This window comes from Pongo pygmaeus, chromosome 8 (assembly GCF_028885625.2).
Source record: "Pongo pygmaeus isolate AG05252 chromosome 8, NHGRI_mPonPyg2-v2.0_pri, whole genome shotgun sequence".
NCBI lineage: Eukaryota > Metazoa > Chordata > Mammalia > Primates > Hominidae > Pongo > Pongo pygmaeus.
The window spans coordinates 88,190,181-88,206,580 of NC_072381.2; the positions used below are offsets into that span (position 1 = coordinate 88,190,181).

The 16,400-nt window shown below is 34.6% G+C and overlaps 1 protein-coding gene across 4 annotated transcripts in view; it reads left to right on the forward strand.

Moving 5' to 3' along the window:
- Positions 1–16,400, forward strand: part of PCDH15 (protocadherin related 15) — a 1,016,126-nt gene that overhangs the window by 258,036 nt on the left and 741,690 nt on the right. For all 4 annotated transcript variants that reach the window (XM_063669967.1, XM_063669968.1, XM_054435813.2 and 1 more), the window contains exon 3: positions 12,414–12,479. In XM_063669967.1, coding sequence (XP_063526037.1) covers positions 12,414–12,479 — 66 coding nt within the window. The remainder of the gene's footprint in view (positions 1–12,413; positions 12,480–16,400) is intronic.

Below are 16,400 nucleotides of genomic sequence, written 5' to 3' on the forward strand. Positions count from 1 at the left end.
TCTGGATCTTCTCTGTTTCGTTCTTTGTTTATATAGTCATATAGTCAGTGGTCTATAGATCTTATTCGTCCTTTCAAACAACCAACTTTTGGTTGTGCTGATGCTTTTAGGGATTTTTGTGCCTCAATTTTATTTAGTCCTGCCCTGATTTTAGTTATTTTCTTCAGGCCGCTTTTGGGTTAGTTTGTCCTTGTTTTTCTAGTTACTCTAGATGTGGTGTTAGATTGTTAATCAGAGATTTTCTAACTTTTTAAGGTAGGCATTAAGCACCATACACTTTCCTCTTAACGTATCTCTTCCCACATCCCAGAGATGTTGGTATTTTGCGTGTCTTTCTTCATTTATTTAAAAGAGTTTTTTAAAATTTCTGCCTTACAATCCAAAACTCATTCGGGGCAAAGTTGCTTAATTTCTATACATTCGTGTGTTTTTGAGAGATCATCTTGTTATAGATTTCTACTTTAATTCCACTGTGGTTGGTATGTGGTTGGTATAACTTCAATTTCTTTGAGACTTGTTTTATGGAAAGACCTTCTTTTGGATTTTTTGCAACTTGCTTTATGGCCAACCATGTGGTTGATTTTAGAGTATATTCTGTGTGCAGATGAGAGGAATGTATATTCTGTGATTGATATATAGAGTGTCCTGTAAACATGAATTATGCTCAATTTGTCAAGTGTCAAATTTAACTCCAGAATTTCTGCAGAAGTTTTCTGACTCAATGATTTGTCTAATGCTGTCAGTGAGGTGTTGAAGACCCCCACTATCATTGTGTGCTATGTCAGTTTTTTTGTAGGTTTAGAAGTACTTGTTTCATGAATTTGGATGCTCTAATATTGCATATGTATATAGTTAGCATAACTAAGTCTTCTTTTTGAATTGAACCCTTTATCATTACATAATGCCATTTGTTCTTTTTTATTGTTGTTGGTTTAAAGGCTGTTTTATTTGATATAACAATAGTTACCCTTGTTCCATTTGGTTTTCTGTTTGCATGGTAGATCTTTCTCCAGCCCTTTACTTTGAGCTTATGGGGATCATTACATGTGAGAAGGGTCTCTTGAAGATACCAGATGAATGAGTGTTGTTACTTTATCCAACTCATCACCCTGTGCCTTTTAAGTAGGGCTTTTAGATAGTACGTCTAACCAAGAAGCTGAAAGACCTCTGTAAGGAGAACTACACACTGCTGAAAGAAATCATAGTCAACATAAACAAATGGAAAAAGCATTTCATACTCATTGACTGGAAGAATCAATATTGTTGAAATTGCCATAATCTCCAAAGCAATCAAGAGATTCAGTGCTATTGCTATTAAACTTTCAATGCCATTTTACACAGAATTAGAAAAAAATCTGAAATTCATATGGAACCAAAAAGAACCCAAATAGGCAAAGCAATCTGTATTAGTTCGTCGTTGCATTGTTATAAAGAACTATCTGAGACTGGGTAATTTATAAAGAAAAGAGTTTTAATTGGCCCATGGTTCCACAGGCTGTACAGGAAGCATGGCTGGGGACATGACCAAAGTAGGAGGAAGAGAATGAAGGGGAAGGTACTACATACTTCAAAACAACCAGATCTTGTGTGAATTCACTCACTATCACAAGAACAGCAAGGGCGAATCCTGCACCCATGATCCAATTATATCCCACCAGCCTCTCCTCCAACATTGGAGGTTAGAATTTAACATGAGATTTGGATGAGGACACAAGTGCAAACCATATCACAATCCTAAGCAAAAACAACATAGCTTTTTTCAAACTATACTCTAAGGCTATAGTACTGGTAGCAAAACATGTTATTAGTACAAAATAGACACATAGACCAATGAAACAGAAAAGAGAATCCAAAAAGAAAGCCACACATCTACAATAATCTGATTTTTGACAAAATTGACAAAAATAAGGAATGGGGAAAGGACGCCCTATTCAACAAATGGTGCTGAGTTAACTGGCTAGCCACATACAGAATTAATCTGGACCCTTACTTTCACCATCTACAAAAATTAACTCAACATGCATTAAAAGTTTAAGTGTAAGACCTCAAACTGTAAGAATCTTAAAAGGAAGCCTAGGAAACACTATCCTTGATGTTTGCATTTACGAAGAATTTATGTCAAGTCCTCAAAAGCAATTGCAACAAAAACAAAAATTGACAAGTGGGACCTACATAAACTAAAGAGCTTCTGCCTGACAAGGAAGACTATTAACAGAGTAAAAATACAACCTACACAATGGTAGAAAGTATTTTCAAACTATGCACCTGCAAAGGTCTAATCCAGAATCCATAAGAAACTTAAATAATTTAACAAGCACAAACCAAATAACCACATTGAAAAATTGGTAAAAGACATGAACAGACATCTCTCAAAAACAGACATACAAGCAGACAACAAACATGAAAAAATGCTCAACATCACTAATCATCAGAGAAATGCAAATCAAAACCACAATGAGATACTACCTCACACCAGTCAAAATGCTATTATTAAGAAGTCAAAAAACAAAAGATGCTGGTAATGCTGCAGAGAAAGGAATGCTTGTATACTATTGGTGGGAATGTAAATTAGTTCAGCCAATGTGGAAATTTGGAGATTCTCAAAAACCTAATGGTTTTGGTTTTAATTTTGTTCATGTGATAAATCACAATTATTGAATTGCATACATTGAATCAATCTTGCATCCTAGGAATGAAGCCTACTTGATAATGGTAGATTAAGTTTTTTATGTGCAGCTTTATTTGCCTTGGAATTATTTTGTTGAAGATTTTTGCATATATGTTCATCAGGAATATTGACCTATAGTTTTCTTTATTCCTTGTGTCTTCGACAGATTTTGGTATCAGGGTGATGCTGGTATTGTAGAATGAGTTAGGGAGCAGACTCTCCTCCTTGATATTTTAGAGTAGTTTCAGACTTGATACCAGCTCTTCTATTAAACTCACAATCCTATTACTGGTTATATATCTAAAAGAAAACAAATTGTGGCCGGTCATGGTGGCTCAGGCCTGTAATCCCAGCATTTTGGGAGGCCGAGGCGGGCAGATCACAAGGTCAGGAGATCGAGACCATCCTGGCTAACACGGTGAAACCCCGTCTCTACTGAAAATACAAAAAAATTAGCTGGGTGTGGTAGCGGGCGCCTGTAGTCCCAGCTACTTGGGAGGCTGAGGCAGGAGACTGGCGTGAACCTGGGAGGCAGAGCTTGCAGTGAGCCAAGATCGCACCACTGCACTCCAGCCTGGGCGAGAGCGAGACTCTGTCTCAAAAAAAAAAAAAAAAAAAAAAAGGAAACAAATTGTTCCACCAAATAGGCACGTGCACTTGTATGTTCATTGCAGTACTATTCACAATAATGAAGACATGGCTTCAATCTAAGTGCCCGTCAACAGTGAATTGGATAAAGGAAACGTGCTGCACATGCACCATAGAATTCTATGCAGCCATAAAAATAGAATGAAATCATGTCGTTTGCAGCCACACAGATGCAGTTATAGGCTGTTATCCTAAGCAAGTTAACACAGGAACAGAAAACCAAATAATTCACAATCTCACTTATATGTAGCAGCTAAACATTGCATAGCCGTGGGCATAAGGATGGCAATAATAGACACTGGACATCTAGAAAAGGGGAGAGGGTGGAAAAGGGACAAGTATTTAAAAAACAACTGTTGAGTACTATGCTCATTACCTGATGATGGAATCAATCACATCCCAAACCTCACAGTATACCCAGATAACAACCTGCATATTGTATACCTCCTAAATATAAAAGAAAATTTGAAATTATTTTCTAAAAAGTTAACATATGCCCCATTCCTTATTTGATCTACTAATAAAATGTGGTTTTCCTTTGAATGTTAAAAATGTAAGAAACTGCTACTGAAATATTAAAAAAAAAATGACAGTCATTGCTTTTTAAAAAAACAGACATATTAATTTAAGTGATTCACCCATTTGGTTAGAATAAAAATTTACCTCACAATAACATAGAAAGCATTTCCATATGCCAGACACTACTCTAAAACAACATCTATTTTACAAATAATGCAACTGAGCTACAGAGAATTTAATTAACTTTAAAAAGGTCCTAAGAGTGAGCAAGGTGTTAAATGTGACTAGTATTTAACCTAGGCAGTCTGTTTCAAAGGCTATGTTCTTAACTACAACATTATATGGCCTCTTTTGATGTCAGTGGTAATATTACACCTTGGACCAAGAATTGTTCTATTCATCTTAAATTCCTCAAATTGAATCATGGTTGCTTGCTGGAAGCTTAGACAAGAAAAGAAGAGTTGTAACCCACAATGGAAGGAAAACCTAAACAGTTTCTAACTCATGTGGTATGAATTATATGTAAGAGAATTATGTATGAATACAAAGACTAACATGTTTTGACAATGTATTTACATAAAACTATAAAATAAGAAAGTACAATAATATTTTCAATCAACAAAAGCAATCTTAAAATTATATACTTCATCTTTGGAGCAGCCTTCTACTGACAATTTATTTCATATCCTGCCTTTTTCCTAAAGCCCCTATAACCTTAAACTTCTTTATTTTATTTATTTTTATTTTTTTGAGACAGAGTCTCGCTCTGTCACCTAGGCTGGAGTGCAGTGGCACCATCTCAGCTCACTGCAAGCTCCACCTCCTGAGTTCACGCCATTCTCCTGCCTCAGCCTCCCAAATAGCTGAGACTACAGGCGCCCACCACCATGCCCAGCTAATTTTTTGCATTTTTAGTAGAGACGGAGTTTCACCATGTTAGCCAGGATGGTCTTGATCTCCTGACCTTGTGATCCACCTGTCTCAGCCTCCCAAAATGCTGGGATTACAGGTGTGAGCCACCACGCCCGGCCAAACTTCTTAAGAATAAGTATGGGCTTCTTGTCTCTGACCAAATGCCATTTATGTGCAAGTCTGCTGTTGTTGATAGACCAGTTAGAATAAAATGAAATAATAGGAAATTGTTTTTTTAAAAAGTACAGATTGAGGTAGCTATGGTCTCCATAGTAAATTGTACTGATAAAAGCAATGATGTTGAGTAAACACCATGAATGAATTTGGTGGATATTACTAGACAATATTGTTTTAAAGTCTTCATCAAATTATATAATTCAATTAATAATGACGCTAAGGTACATAAAATATCATTTGCTCCCTTCATGGTGAAATCTGAAATCTGCAAATGGTAATGCCAAGAGAGTAATACAAGTAGCCTATCCTGTTCTTGAACTGAAACTGAATTACTTGCTATATCCTTAAGTTTACTCAGTTTATTTTGCTTTTGTTCAATCATGGTCTTTTTCCATTACTTTGTTGACTGTAACTTTAGATCATACAAGTTAGATTATTGTTCCATTGATTTTATAAATTCAAGATCAAACTTTTCTTTTGGATGAAGCAGTCAAAATGTAAAACAAGTAGTATCTGTCTTAAGATTTCACTCCTGTGTGTATTTTCCTGAAAATGAATATACCGAAGATCAACAGGAAAAATGAGAACAGTCCCTCTGCTGCTGCTTGTGACATGCAAATTGAAAACAGAATGCCTGTGTAGCATGAAATTTAAAGAGAACACAGTACCATCTTTGAATGAGAGGTCAAATTGCTTTGAACTTAGCAATAGATTCAGTGTGTGTGTGTGTGTGTGTAAATACAAACACATGAGCAAGAGACTAGATGACTCTGAATAACCAAACTGATAATAGAGAAATGTTGACAGGAATAGAGGTTTCACAAAATCTGCAACTCTTCCTTGATCTTTCTGTGGAATCTCACCAACTCATTTCAGGGGCATACTGGGACCAGTAGAGGACTGTAAGAACCCCATTACTTTTTTTAAGCTTCAAGTTCAAAGAGTCTATTTTTCTCCAGTAAATTTAATCCATCAGAGTATATCTAGCTTGGTATCTGGGATAGGAATTCAAGCAAATTTTTGTCCCTACAGACCACCAGTGATGTTTCATGTAATTACCTTTATTCTTAATAACAACATATTTCACAATCCCATATATAACTAAGATCTACCCTCACTGAATATTTGGGAAAGCTGAGGGTTTATTTACTATATTTACTATCAGCCCTTGCATCAAAGGAAAAAAATAGAAAAAACGTTTTATTCGAATATATTCCTCGTGAAAATAAGGATACTATAAAAAGCAAATATATGCCTATTCTGCCTGTACATTTTGCCAGACACTGTTCTAAGAAACTACCATAGATTTTCTCATTTTGTCCTTGTAAAAATAGATGAGTTAGTTGTAATTACTCTTATCCCCATTAATGAAACACAAGAGGTTAAATAATTTGTCCAATATTATACAACTATTAAAAACCAAAGTTAGGATTTGAAGTTAGGTTTTGTTACTCCAAAGCACATGTTCACAACCACTATAATATATTAGAAACCCATTTCTTTAACATCTTAAAACACTCTCCCAAAGATGTGAAATGGTTAAAGCTAAGGATTTGATGGATTATTCATTTTATTAATTTTCCATAGAGGAAGATATTTCCTAATTCAGCAAATAAATTAAATGACTATGTTAAGTCAAATACTCTACTAGGTGCCACAGAGATACTGGTGATTTAGGCAGCTTGTAAGGAAATAGCTTAAAAATTCTAAGATGACAAAAAAAAGGTAAGTTGATCTTTGATATAATTTAAACTTTAGTATCGGAAATTTCTTAGTTTTATTCCTTTAAGATACAATTTGGTAAAATCATAAAACAGCTTGGAATTCTAATAGAAATGGTAGACAATTGGAAGCAAGTGAACATTTTCTCCTTTTTTGCATCACTTTACTTTGTCTATTATTGTGAACTCGCTCTAATCTTTCATAACTTGTTCCAAATACCCTCAAATTCTTGCAGAATTATCTGCACCTTTCTTACTTTATTGGTAGCCTTTCACATCTGCTGAGATATCGCCAATGACCTTAGCTTTAGACAACAAATTATCTGTCCGTTTTTTCCTCATTACAGTAAGTCTTCAGTTAATATTGTCCATAGGTTCTTGGAAATTGAGACTTTAAATGAAATGACATATAATGAAACCAATTTTATTATAGGCTAAACAAAATATAAACAAGTTCCTATGGCATAGTTATGGTTACAGAAACATCACCACACTTCTAAATAAAGACCAAAAAAATTCTTATATTAAATATTGAAATAAATGTGAGCTATACATGCATTTAAGAAAGATTAATCAAAAAAAGTGAGATAATTATTTACCAGTTCAGAACCTCCCATCAGGGAGCCTGCTAGCCCAGTAGCTCAGGGCATAAGGCAGGAACCCACCCTGGACAGGATACCATTCCTTCTCAGGGCCACTCACACACACACCCACACTCACTCACACTGGTACCATGTAGCCATGCCAATGAACCTAGCATGTACATCTTTGAGATGTGGGAGGAAACTGGACTACCCAAGGAAAGTCCACACAGATTTGGGGAGAACTTGAAAAATCCACACAGATAGTGGCTCAGGCCTGGAATTAGTTGGGTTTTTTTTTCGTTGTTATAATGAAATGACACTGAGTGAAACAATGTCATTCAAGGACCTGCTGTACTTGCACTTGAGAAAGACATTTGAAAAATTAAAAAGAAAAAAGGGAATTAATGTACAGAGTATTGTTTTAATTTTGTTGTTACAAATTTGATTGAGGCCCTTTGTTTATGCATTCAGTAAATAATTGCTTGGAATCAAAAGTGTGCCAGGAAAATCTGCCCTGTGGACATAACCGTGTGGAATAGAAACAAGGTCGATGTTATCACTGAGTTTTCTTTCTGTGAAGAACCAAGAGATCATAAATTGATATTATGAGGCAGAGTTATGAGAGTATATATTGGGGAACCTTACCTAGTCAAGGGATCAAAAACTATTTTGCTTTGAGAAAATAGGGACATGGAAATAGATGAGACTGGAGAGGGAAGGAGAAGGCATATTGTGCAGGACTTTGTAGGTTATATAAAATATGTTAGTTTACATTCTAGAATCATATTTGTGATGAGTTGTAGATGGCCAAAATATTTTAGCTTATAACCTAAAATAAATGGTAAATTATTTTAAAAATAAGCAAGGTTTTAATTATAAAGATCACACTGCTTAAAGATAGAAAATTAACTTAGAGTAAGGGCAAGATTGATTGTAAGGAAAGCAGTTAGAAAAACTTATTTGATTAGGTAAGAGACAGGATTAGCCTGGTACCACTGCAGATTGAGAGCAGTGAATGGATATGACAAGTTTTTCTTTAGGAATTAAATTCAAGACTTATCGATCGGTGCATTTTGGAAAGCTAGAAAGATGGGTAAAGTGAAATGTGACCTCCTGGTTTCTGACTTATGTGGCTTGGTGCAGAATTATGCCATTCACTGAAATAATATATCTGAAAATATCCAGTTTTGGGCTATGATAGCAATGGGGATGCGATTTGGAGGGCTACATTTAAGACAACTTTGAAATTGCAAGTACAGAAGTTGTCTGGGCAAATGGGACCCAGGCTCAGAAGATAAATATGGGTAGGAAATTCAATACACAAGTTATTAACATATAAGGGCAATTACTATGTTAATATATTTTCTTAAAGTAAATAGTTTTGAAGTTTTATTGAAAACACATTGATCAACGTTAAAAGAACATTTTGAGAATAGGCTAAAGTGGGAATAGAATTTTAATTCCTGGCTGCTTGCTCTCATTTTTACGAAATGAGCATATTTGGAAAACCCTAGATTTTCAAAAGCCTTTGTCTGACCTGTCTGTAACATGCTCTTAAAATTCAGGCTACAATGAAAACAGAGTATCACAGGTTTAGTATCTGTGAGATCAGTCATTATTTGTCTTTTTAATTCTTCTCTTTGGATTTTAAATCCCATCTATTGCATATGAATGTTTTTAAATATATGGCTTATTTTTAGCATTGTGACAAGTTTGCAAAAATAAGCCACACTGAGCATTCAGTTATTGGTATTCATATCCTGTACTTTACAACAAATTGGATATGGAAAATGAGTATAGGCCTAACAGGCTAGAAACTTTAGGCATGAAAAACAATGAATTTGTGATTTAACCAGGACAGTCAAGGGTGAAATTAAATAGATTAAGGAAGTCCATTTCCAAGGTACAGGTATCAGCAGCTCACCTGACTTTCCTGTGGCAGACAGATGATCCACAGACCATAGGGTACAATCTCCCCATCCCCCAAATTGCTTTCTAGTCTTCCCTTTGATTTACATTTGGGTATTTTCATACATAATATATAGTTGGGTATTACATCCAAATTACTTTCTTTTCAAGACAATTCTAAATATAATTGTTCTTATTAAAAATACTTTTGTGCACTTCAAAACTAATTAATTATGCTGTCATGAACGCATCATTTAAAAACACTTTGTTATGAACAATGTTATTAATAGATTATTTATTATGTGTCTGCCTAACCTCTTTTCGTTTTGTGTTTTGAGTCTTAAAAAAGTTTAAACTATTTTTGTATTTATCCGGAAGTATATGTAGTATATAAAAAATGTTTTATTGGGGAGAATTTTGAATCTACTAAAATAATAAATCTTAGTGGGAATTATCTAAGGGTACTGTAGCAGGAGAAAATGTAGTTAAGCAGCTTCTTCTGGGCTGTTTCTGCTATTGAGGGGTTAGTGAAAACAGAGACTTCTGAGCTGCTCTTATGGAGAGGTTTTAATGGAAGATTGTAGCTTAGCAGACTACATTGTGGAAAAAGTCAACAAACATTCTTTCAGTACCAGTATCAGGTTCTGAGGTTACCAAGGTGAAAATGATGCAGGCTTGGTCTGAAGGAGCTCTTGTGAGAGAGAAAGACACATTAGTATTGTGCCAATGGGGCAATTAGTCCAATGGGATACAGTGTGTACTGCAGGAATACAGAGAATAAGCACTTAATCTAGAATGACAACGAGAAGGATTTTCAAGAAGAGGTGATGCCTAGGCAGATTCTTGAAAAAGGAATAAAATTAACCAGGGGAAGAAGAGTGGAAAGTATATTTTAAGAGTTGATGCAAAAAACATAAATTTGGTTTGGTATGAATGGAGAATTAACTTTGAGAATGGGAAAGGTGGAGAGTGAGGAAGGGCTGGAATATGAAGATATTATTTGGCTTAGCTTCATAAAGCCTACCTTTAAACTTAATAGTAACAAAATGTAAAAAGATTTAAAAACATTTATATCCAAATTTCCCCTTCTTTTATTTTTCTGTATTCTGCTTGTCCATAAAGTTGTTGATTAAATATTTATTCTTCTACCAATATTCACACTAAAATACATAATTTTTATCTATTTTCAGTAGGTATTATGGCATTGGCTCACAGTGACATGAGTGTGTGTATATGTGTGTGTGTATGTACATATGAGAGAGTGCATACCTTACAATACAGTGCTTTCCAAAGCCTAATTATTCATTTCTATGTGCATAATAATTGGAGGAATTTTATAAAACAGTAAATAAAGAAATGTTGAAATCATTTTTCATGTAACACGAAAATTTGGAAGGCTTTAATCAAAATTAATTTGCACTAGGTGCAAATATGTGAAATATCTACTTCTACAAAAAGAAGCAGAGACTTACTAGGCAGAAAAAGGCAACAATGAATTTAGATAACAAAATTTTGCTAAAAATACAAGCTACATTCCAGCAACAGTAAGAGGATTCATGTAATTGAAGGACAGGTTGCTTAATTCTCAATAAAGGATGTTAAGGCCATGTGAAGAAAGTTTGTTCTTCTGATTTTTTTTTTCATTTTCTCCAAAAGAAACATGTAAGGTTTTTGTTCAGAGGAGTGCCATTATTTCACTTTTGATTTGGGTACATGAAAATCATTCTCATGAAAGGAATAGATGAATGCAGGATGAGAACAAGACTTCTGGGAGAACAGCAAGGAAACTAAATCAAGAGCAGAGATGACAAATAGTGTAGTGCTGAGCTCTGTAGGAGGGCATAAGGAGAAGAAGAGGCATAATGAGTATGAGATATTTTAGATCTGAAAATGTTATGACTTGGAACTCCTTCAATATTGACAAGCGTAAAGAGAGAAAATTTGTAGATCTCCCAGCTTCTTTGCTTCATATGAGAGAGTACATACCTTACAATACAGAAAAGTGCTTCCTGAAGGCCTAATTATTCATGTATATGTACATAATAAATGGCAGAATTTTAATAAATAAGTAAATAAACCTTGAAATTATTTCCCAAATAACACACAAATTTGGAAAACTTTAAGCAAAATTAATTTGCACTGCTGTACAGGAGTGTGCTATGTATGTATAACTGCATCACATAGCTCTCTCTGCCTCACAAAGTATTTCCTAGGAGAGTACTTTATGTCTCAGAGATGCACATTTGACATTCTGCCGGCAAAGCTTTCGCATTTCAACTGTCATGGATATTATAGCTCATGATACTATTTTTTATGTTCATTATCATGTGATACCTGAAAGGATATTAGCAGTGTTTGAAATAATGAATTAATCATCACTACTGATTGACAGGCACTATTCTTGAAGTTTTCTCAGCATACAGATAACAGACTGTTCATAAGTAATTCGTATTTATCTTTTCGTAAGAAAAATACCAATTTACTTTACGTTATTTTCTAGTCTTTTTTGTAATGGCTTTTAAAATGCTAATGATGTGTATTATCCAGTGAATGTGTTAACATTATATTAGAAGTAGAAAATCTGATAGAGAGTTTATATATTCTATTTCCACAAATCATTAGATAATGTTATTGTATAATGCTTTTTATATCTTTAAATCTCTCACTAAATATATACATATATTCTGTCTTCCTTCCTTTCTTCTATTTTTCTGATATGCTTCCATTGATGACTCTATACTTTTGACTCCAGACTGGCAATATGAGGGTAAGATGACAAAAATAAAAACCCCAAACAGCCTCATGAGCATTGCTTGTCTGTCTTTGTTTTATTCTCTTTAGAACATTATTAAAATTCTATTCATGCTCTCTAATTAGACCCTTTATCACAATTAAAGTCCAATTATGTTTGTTTCTGTTGTGATGCTTTAATTACAATTTATCCTTGTTAATCATCCCTTTCTGTTATTTCTGTGGGTTAAATTTCCATCCCATTGTCTCTGTCCTGAAGGACTTCTGCTCTCCAGTGGTCCCTGCTGATGTTTTCTCAGTAAGATACGAGTAGTTTTGTGATGCACAAAGTGACTGTATTATGGTGTGGTAAGGAATCTATGTGGTTATTATAAAACGTTTTTAAAAATATTAAATGTAGTGATGCATATTAATTAGATTGCAAGATTTTCCTTTTTAGATATTAATATACATCTCAATGAATTTTTTTCTCAGTGTGGGTACCCCTGCAGTCAATTCTTACTTTTGGTTATTTTCTCTCTTTAGATTGCAAACTAGCTAGGGGAGGACCCCCAGCTACCATAGTTGCTATTGACGAAGAGAGTCGGAATGGTGAGTGAGTTTTTTATTTTACAAATGTCTTATCTAAGAGGGTTTTCTTCAGATTTTAATTCTCAATCTGCTATGACTAGAGGTACTAAAATGAAAGTTTCAACCCAAATCCATGTATAATTCCCCTCCAATATGGGTTTAAATTATGCCACTCTCTGGAAATTCATGCTTTACTTGGAATACATTATAAAAGTCTCTTTCAATTAATATAAATATTTAGTTTTGGTTTAAAAGAAATTCTTTGATTCAGAGTCATCTCAAGAATGCATCCAGATATGGGCTGGAAGTTGACTATCATGTATATAGTCATCTAACAGAAACACAACGTATTCCTCCAAAGAAGTGAACCACAAAACAAGCCTTACATTGCTAACTTCTATTGGCGGGGATCTGTTAAGGATCTAGATCCATAGTCGATTAGACATGGTGATTGTGACTGATTAATAGGAAAACCTAATGTGCTTAGAAAGCGGGAACATGAAATAAGGCCAAGAGCAGAGAAAGAAGTCTGAATTTTCACTTGGGCCTTCTGAAGTAATTAACAATTAATATCTAATTCATATCAAGTTCTTCTTTGGAAAAACTTTTTTTCCTTATCATTAGTGTTTTTGTTCTGCATCAGCCGCCTTGACTCTCTGAACTTTAATGTAGAAATATTGAAAGTGTTTTCTCCTCAACTGGGCAGCAGTAAAATGGTTATCTCTTGGGACTCTGTTTCTATTTTAAACTAAGTTATGTAAACGTGGTCTGCGGCTCATTTCGTCTGCTAATTACATGATAGACTCTTCCAGTAAGCTTGTACTTAATATTTGTTCTAAAGTATGCGCTTGCACTTTTATATTTTTTACAAAATAATTGTCAATTGCCTTATTAGAAAGTGACCTTTTTCTTGTAATTCAATCTACACATGTACATGTACTTTGAAAACATGTATAGGCAATTCCTGCATCAGTTACTTCTTCATGATTGATTTTGCTGCATTACAGATGCTCCTTTTACTCGTTTAAAGAATTGACACAGACGTATATTCCTGCACATTCTTTGAAATCACTCAGAAATATCTACAGTACTTCTGGCCTCTGTTTAAACAAATTTAAGTATTAATAAAATGTTTGCCACATTAAGTAATTACAAAAATGTGAACATTTTGATTATGTTTTTAAAATCTATCCTTATTGATTATAAAATCATATGGAGTTAGAGTTATTATGATGCATTTATGTAAGTTGGAAGTAAATCCCAAATGTGTCTACAGTAGAGAAAAAATATCAAAATACTATAAAGTAAAAGATATATGAAAAAAGATTCTCTGTTACAATGATGAATTATGGCTTCCTTATGGTTAACTATTTTTAAAGAAAGAAATCTATATTTTCTAAATATTCCACAGTGGAAACAGTTAACCTTTTTAGCCAGAAATAAAAATTCAATAAACATAATGCAAGGTTTATCAACAATTTCTTTTCTAATTGTTAACCAATTCATTTGAAAATATAAGCTGGGCTGAAATAAAACATTAGTTTTCCTAAGCAAATTTGTTTTGATGTATGATTCTGTATAGAGCTTATTTTGCCAACTAGGTAATTACAGCAACAGCAATGATGATAGTTTATTTCCTTTTGTGCTGATTAGATCCTACTTTTCAAAGGAGCTTAGGAACTCTACGAAGATGTTGCCATAGCACTGCTGTACTGTAGCAGGTGGTAAAAGTTCAATATTTGTGTTTTAGAAGAAAATGACATGATATAGTATAGTAATGTTGTACTCCTTACTTGGCATATTTTGTAGAAACTGCCAACTACTCAGAAAGCTGCCAGGGTTATTTAAGTCATCACAAGAAGTATAAATACTGATCTAGAGAATAAATGTTTTGCATTTCTCTTTTGCATTAAATTTCTAAAAATATGGTGATCAAATGAACCTCTGCCAGATATTATAATGTAGTGCTTTAATCATTTTTGTCTTAAAAATCTAAGGGAAACAATCCATGCAAATATTTTTATATTTTTCTTTAGGCAATCTAAACTTCCCGATGACTCAACTATTTTTGGCCATGTTGGGTGGCTCATGCCTATAGTCCCAGCATTTTGGGAGGCTGATGCAGCTGGATTGCTAGAGCTCGGGAGTTCAAGACCAGCCTGGCCAACATGGCAAGACCCTGTTTCTACTAGAAATACAAAAATTAGTCAGGTGTGGTGGCACACACTCATAGTCCCGGCTACTTGGGAGGCTGAGGCACGAGAATCACTGGAACCTAGGAGGCTGGGAGGGGAGGCTGTAGTAAACTGAGATCGTTCCACTGCACTGAAGCATGGGTGGCAGAGTGAGATCCTGTCTGAGAAAAAGAAAGAAAAGAGATAGTTATTTTTAGCCTTGCTCTATACTCTTTTAATTTCTCCTTTCCAGTATATCTTTTAATTGGTAGTAATAAAACATGTGGGTTTCCTATTTTACCAGAATGATGAGCACTCATTTTTAAAGGCTTTGAGGCCTCTTTGAAAAGAAAGGCCTAACAAATCTTTAATCAGCTAAATTAGTAAATTTACTTCAAGTCAAATTGCCTGTGGCTCACTTAACTGATGTCTATTGCTAAATAATCCCTATAGCTAAATACATTCACTACTAAAGCAAAGCATCTAAATAGCTCATTTTTTAAATTATAGCTAATTGTTTATGTAAGTCATTGAGCTACATTTATAGAACACTTATTTATACACATGTCTCTATCTCTCAAAGACTTTTATAATTTGTGGGACGGAAATATTCTTTGTGAATATATATGTCAAGTGCATTTATACATATGTGTATGCTTGGAAGAATTATGAATTTAACAGGCGGAGATCCATAAACTTCTTTCTCATCCTGGGCTCTGTTAGATGCTTTCAATTCCTGATCTTTGTCCTCAACAGCACTTTAATGACAGATTCATTACATCATCTTGGGCTGAACAAGAGATTATTTTCTTTTTTATTATTATTATTATTATACTTTAAGTTTTAGGGTACATGTGCACAATGTGCAGGTTAGTTACATATGTATACATGTGCCATGCTGGTGTGCTGCACCCATTAACTCGCCATTTAGCATTAGGTATATCTCCTAATGCTATCCCTCCCCCCTCCTCCCACCCCACAGCAGTCCCCAGAGTGTGATGTTCCCCTTCCTGTGTCCATGTGTTCTCACTGTTCAATTCCCATCTATGAGTGAGAACATGTGGTGTTTGGTTTTTTGTTCTTGTGATAGTTTACTGAGAATGATGATTTCCAATTTCATCCATGTCCCTACAAAGGACATGAACTCATCATTTTTTATGGCTGCATAGTATTCCATGGTGTATATGTGCCACATTTTCTTAATCCCGTCTATCATTGTTGGACATTTGGGTTGGTTCCAAGTCTTTGCTATTGTGAATAATGCTGCAATAAACATATGCGTGCATGTGTCTTTATAGCAGCATGATTTATAGTCCTTTGGGTATATACCCAGTAATGGGATGGCTGGGTCAAATGGAATTTCTAGTTCTAGATCCCTGAGGAATCGCCACACTGACTTCCACAAGGGTTGAACTAGTTTACAGTCCCACCAACAGTGTAAAAGTGTTCCTATTTCTCCACATCCTCTCCAGCACCTGTTGTTTCCTGACTTTTTAATGATTGCCATTCTAACTGGTGTGAGATGGTATCTCGTTGTGGTTTTGATGTGCATTTCTCTGATGGCCAGATTATTTTCATCACAATTGCTGGTAATACTAAGCTTACGTTGTAAAGGGGCAAAATGGACAAACAGAGATATATTGGTTCCTGACTACCACCAGAAAGCTCTTGAACTAGCATGTAGGGCGTATTTAGTATGTAATTTCATTTTGAGGGGAGAATGCATTTAGAGAAACAGACCACATTATCTATGTTTAATTAAAGGAGA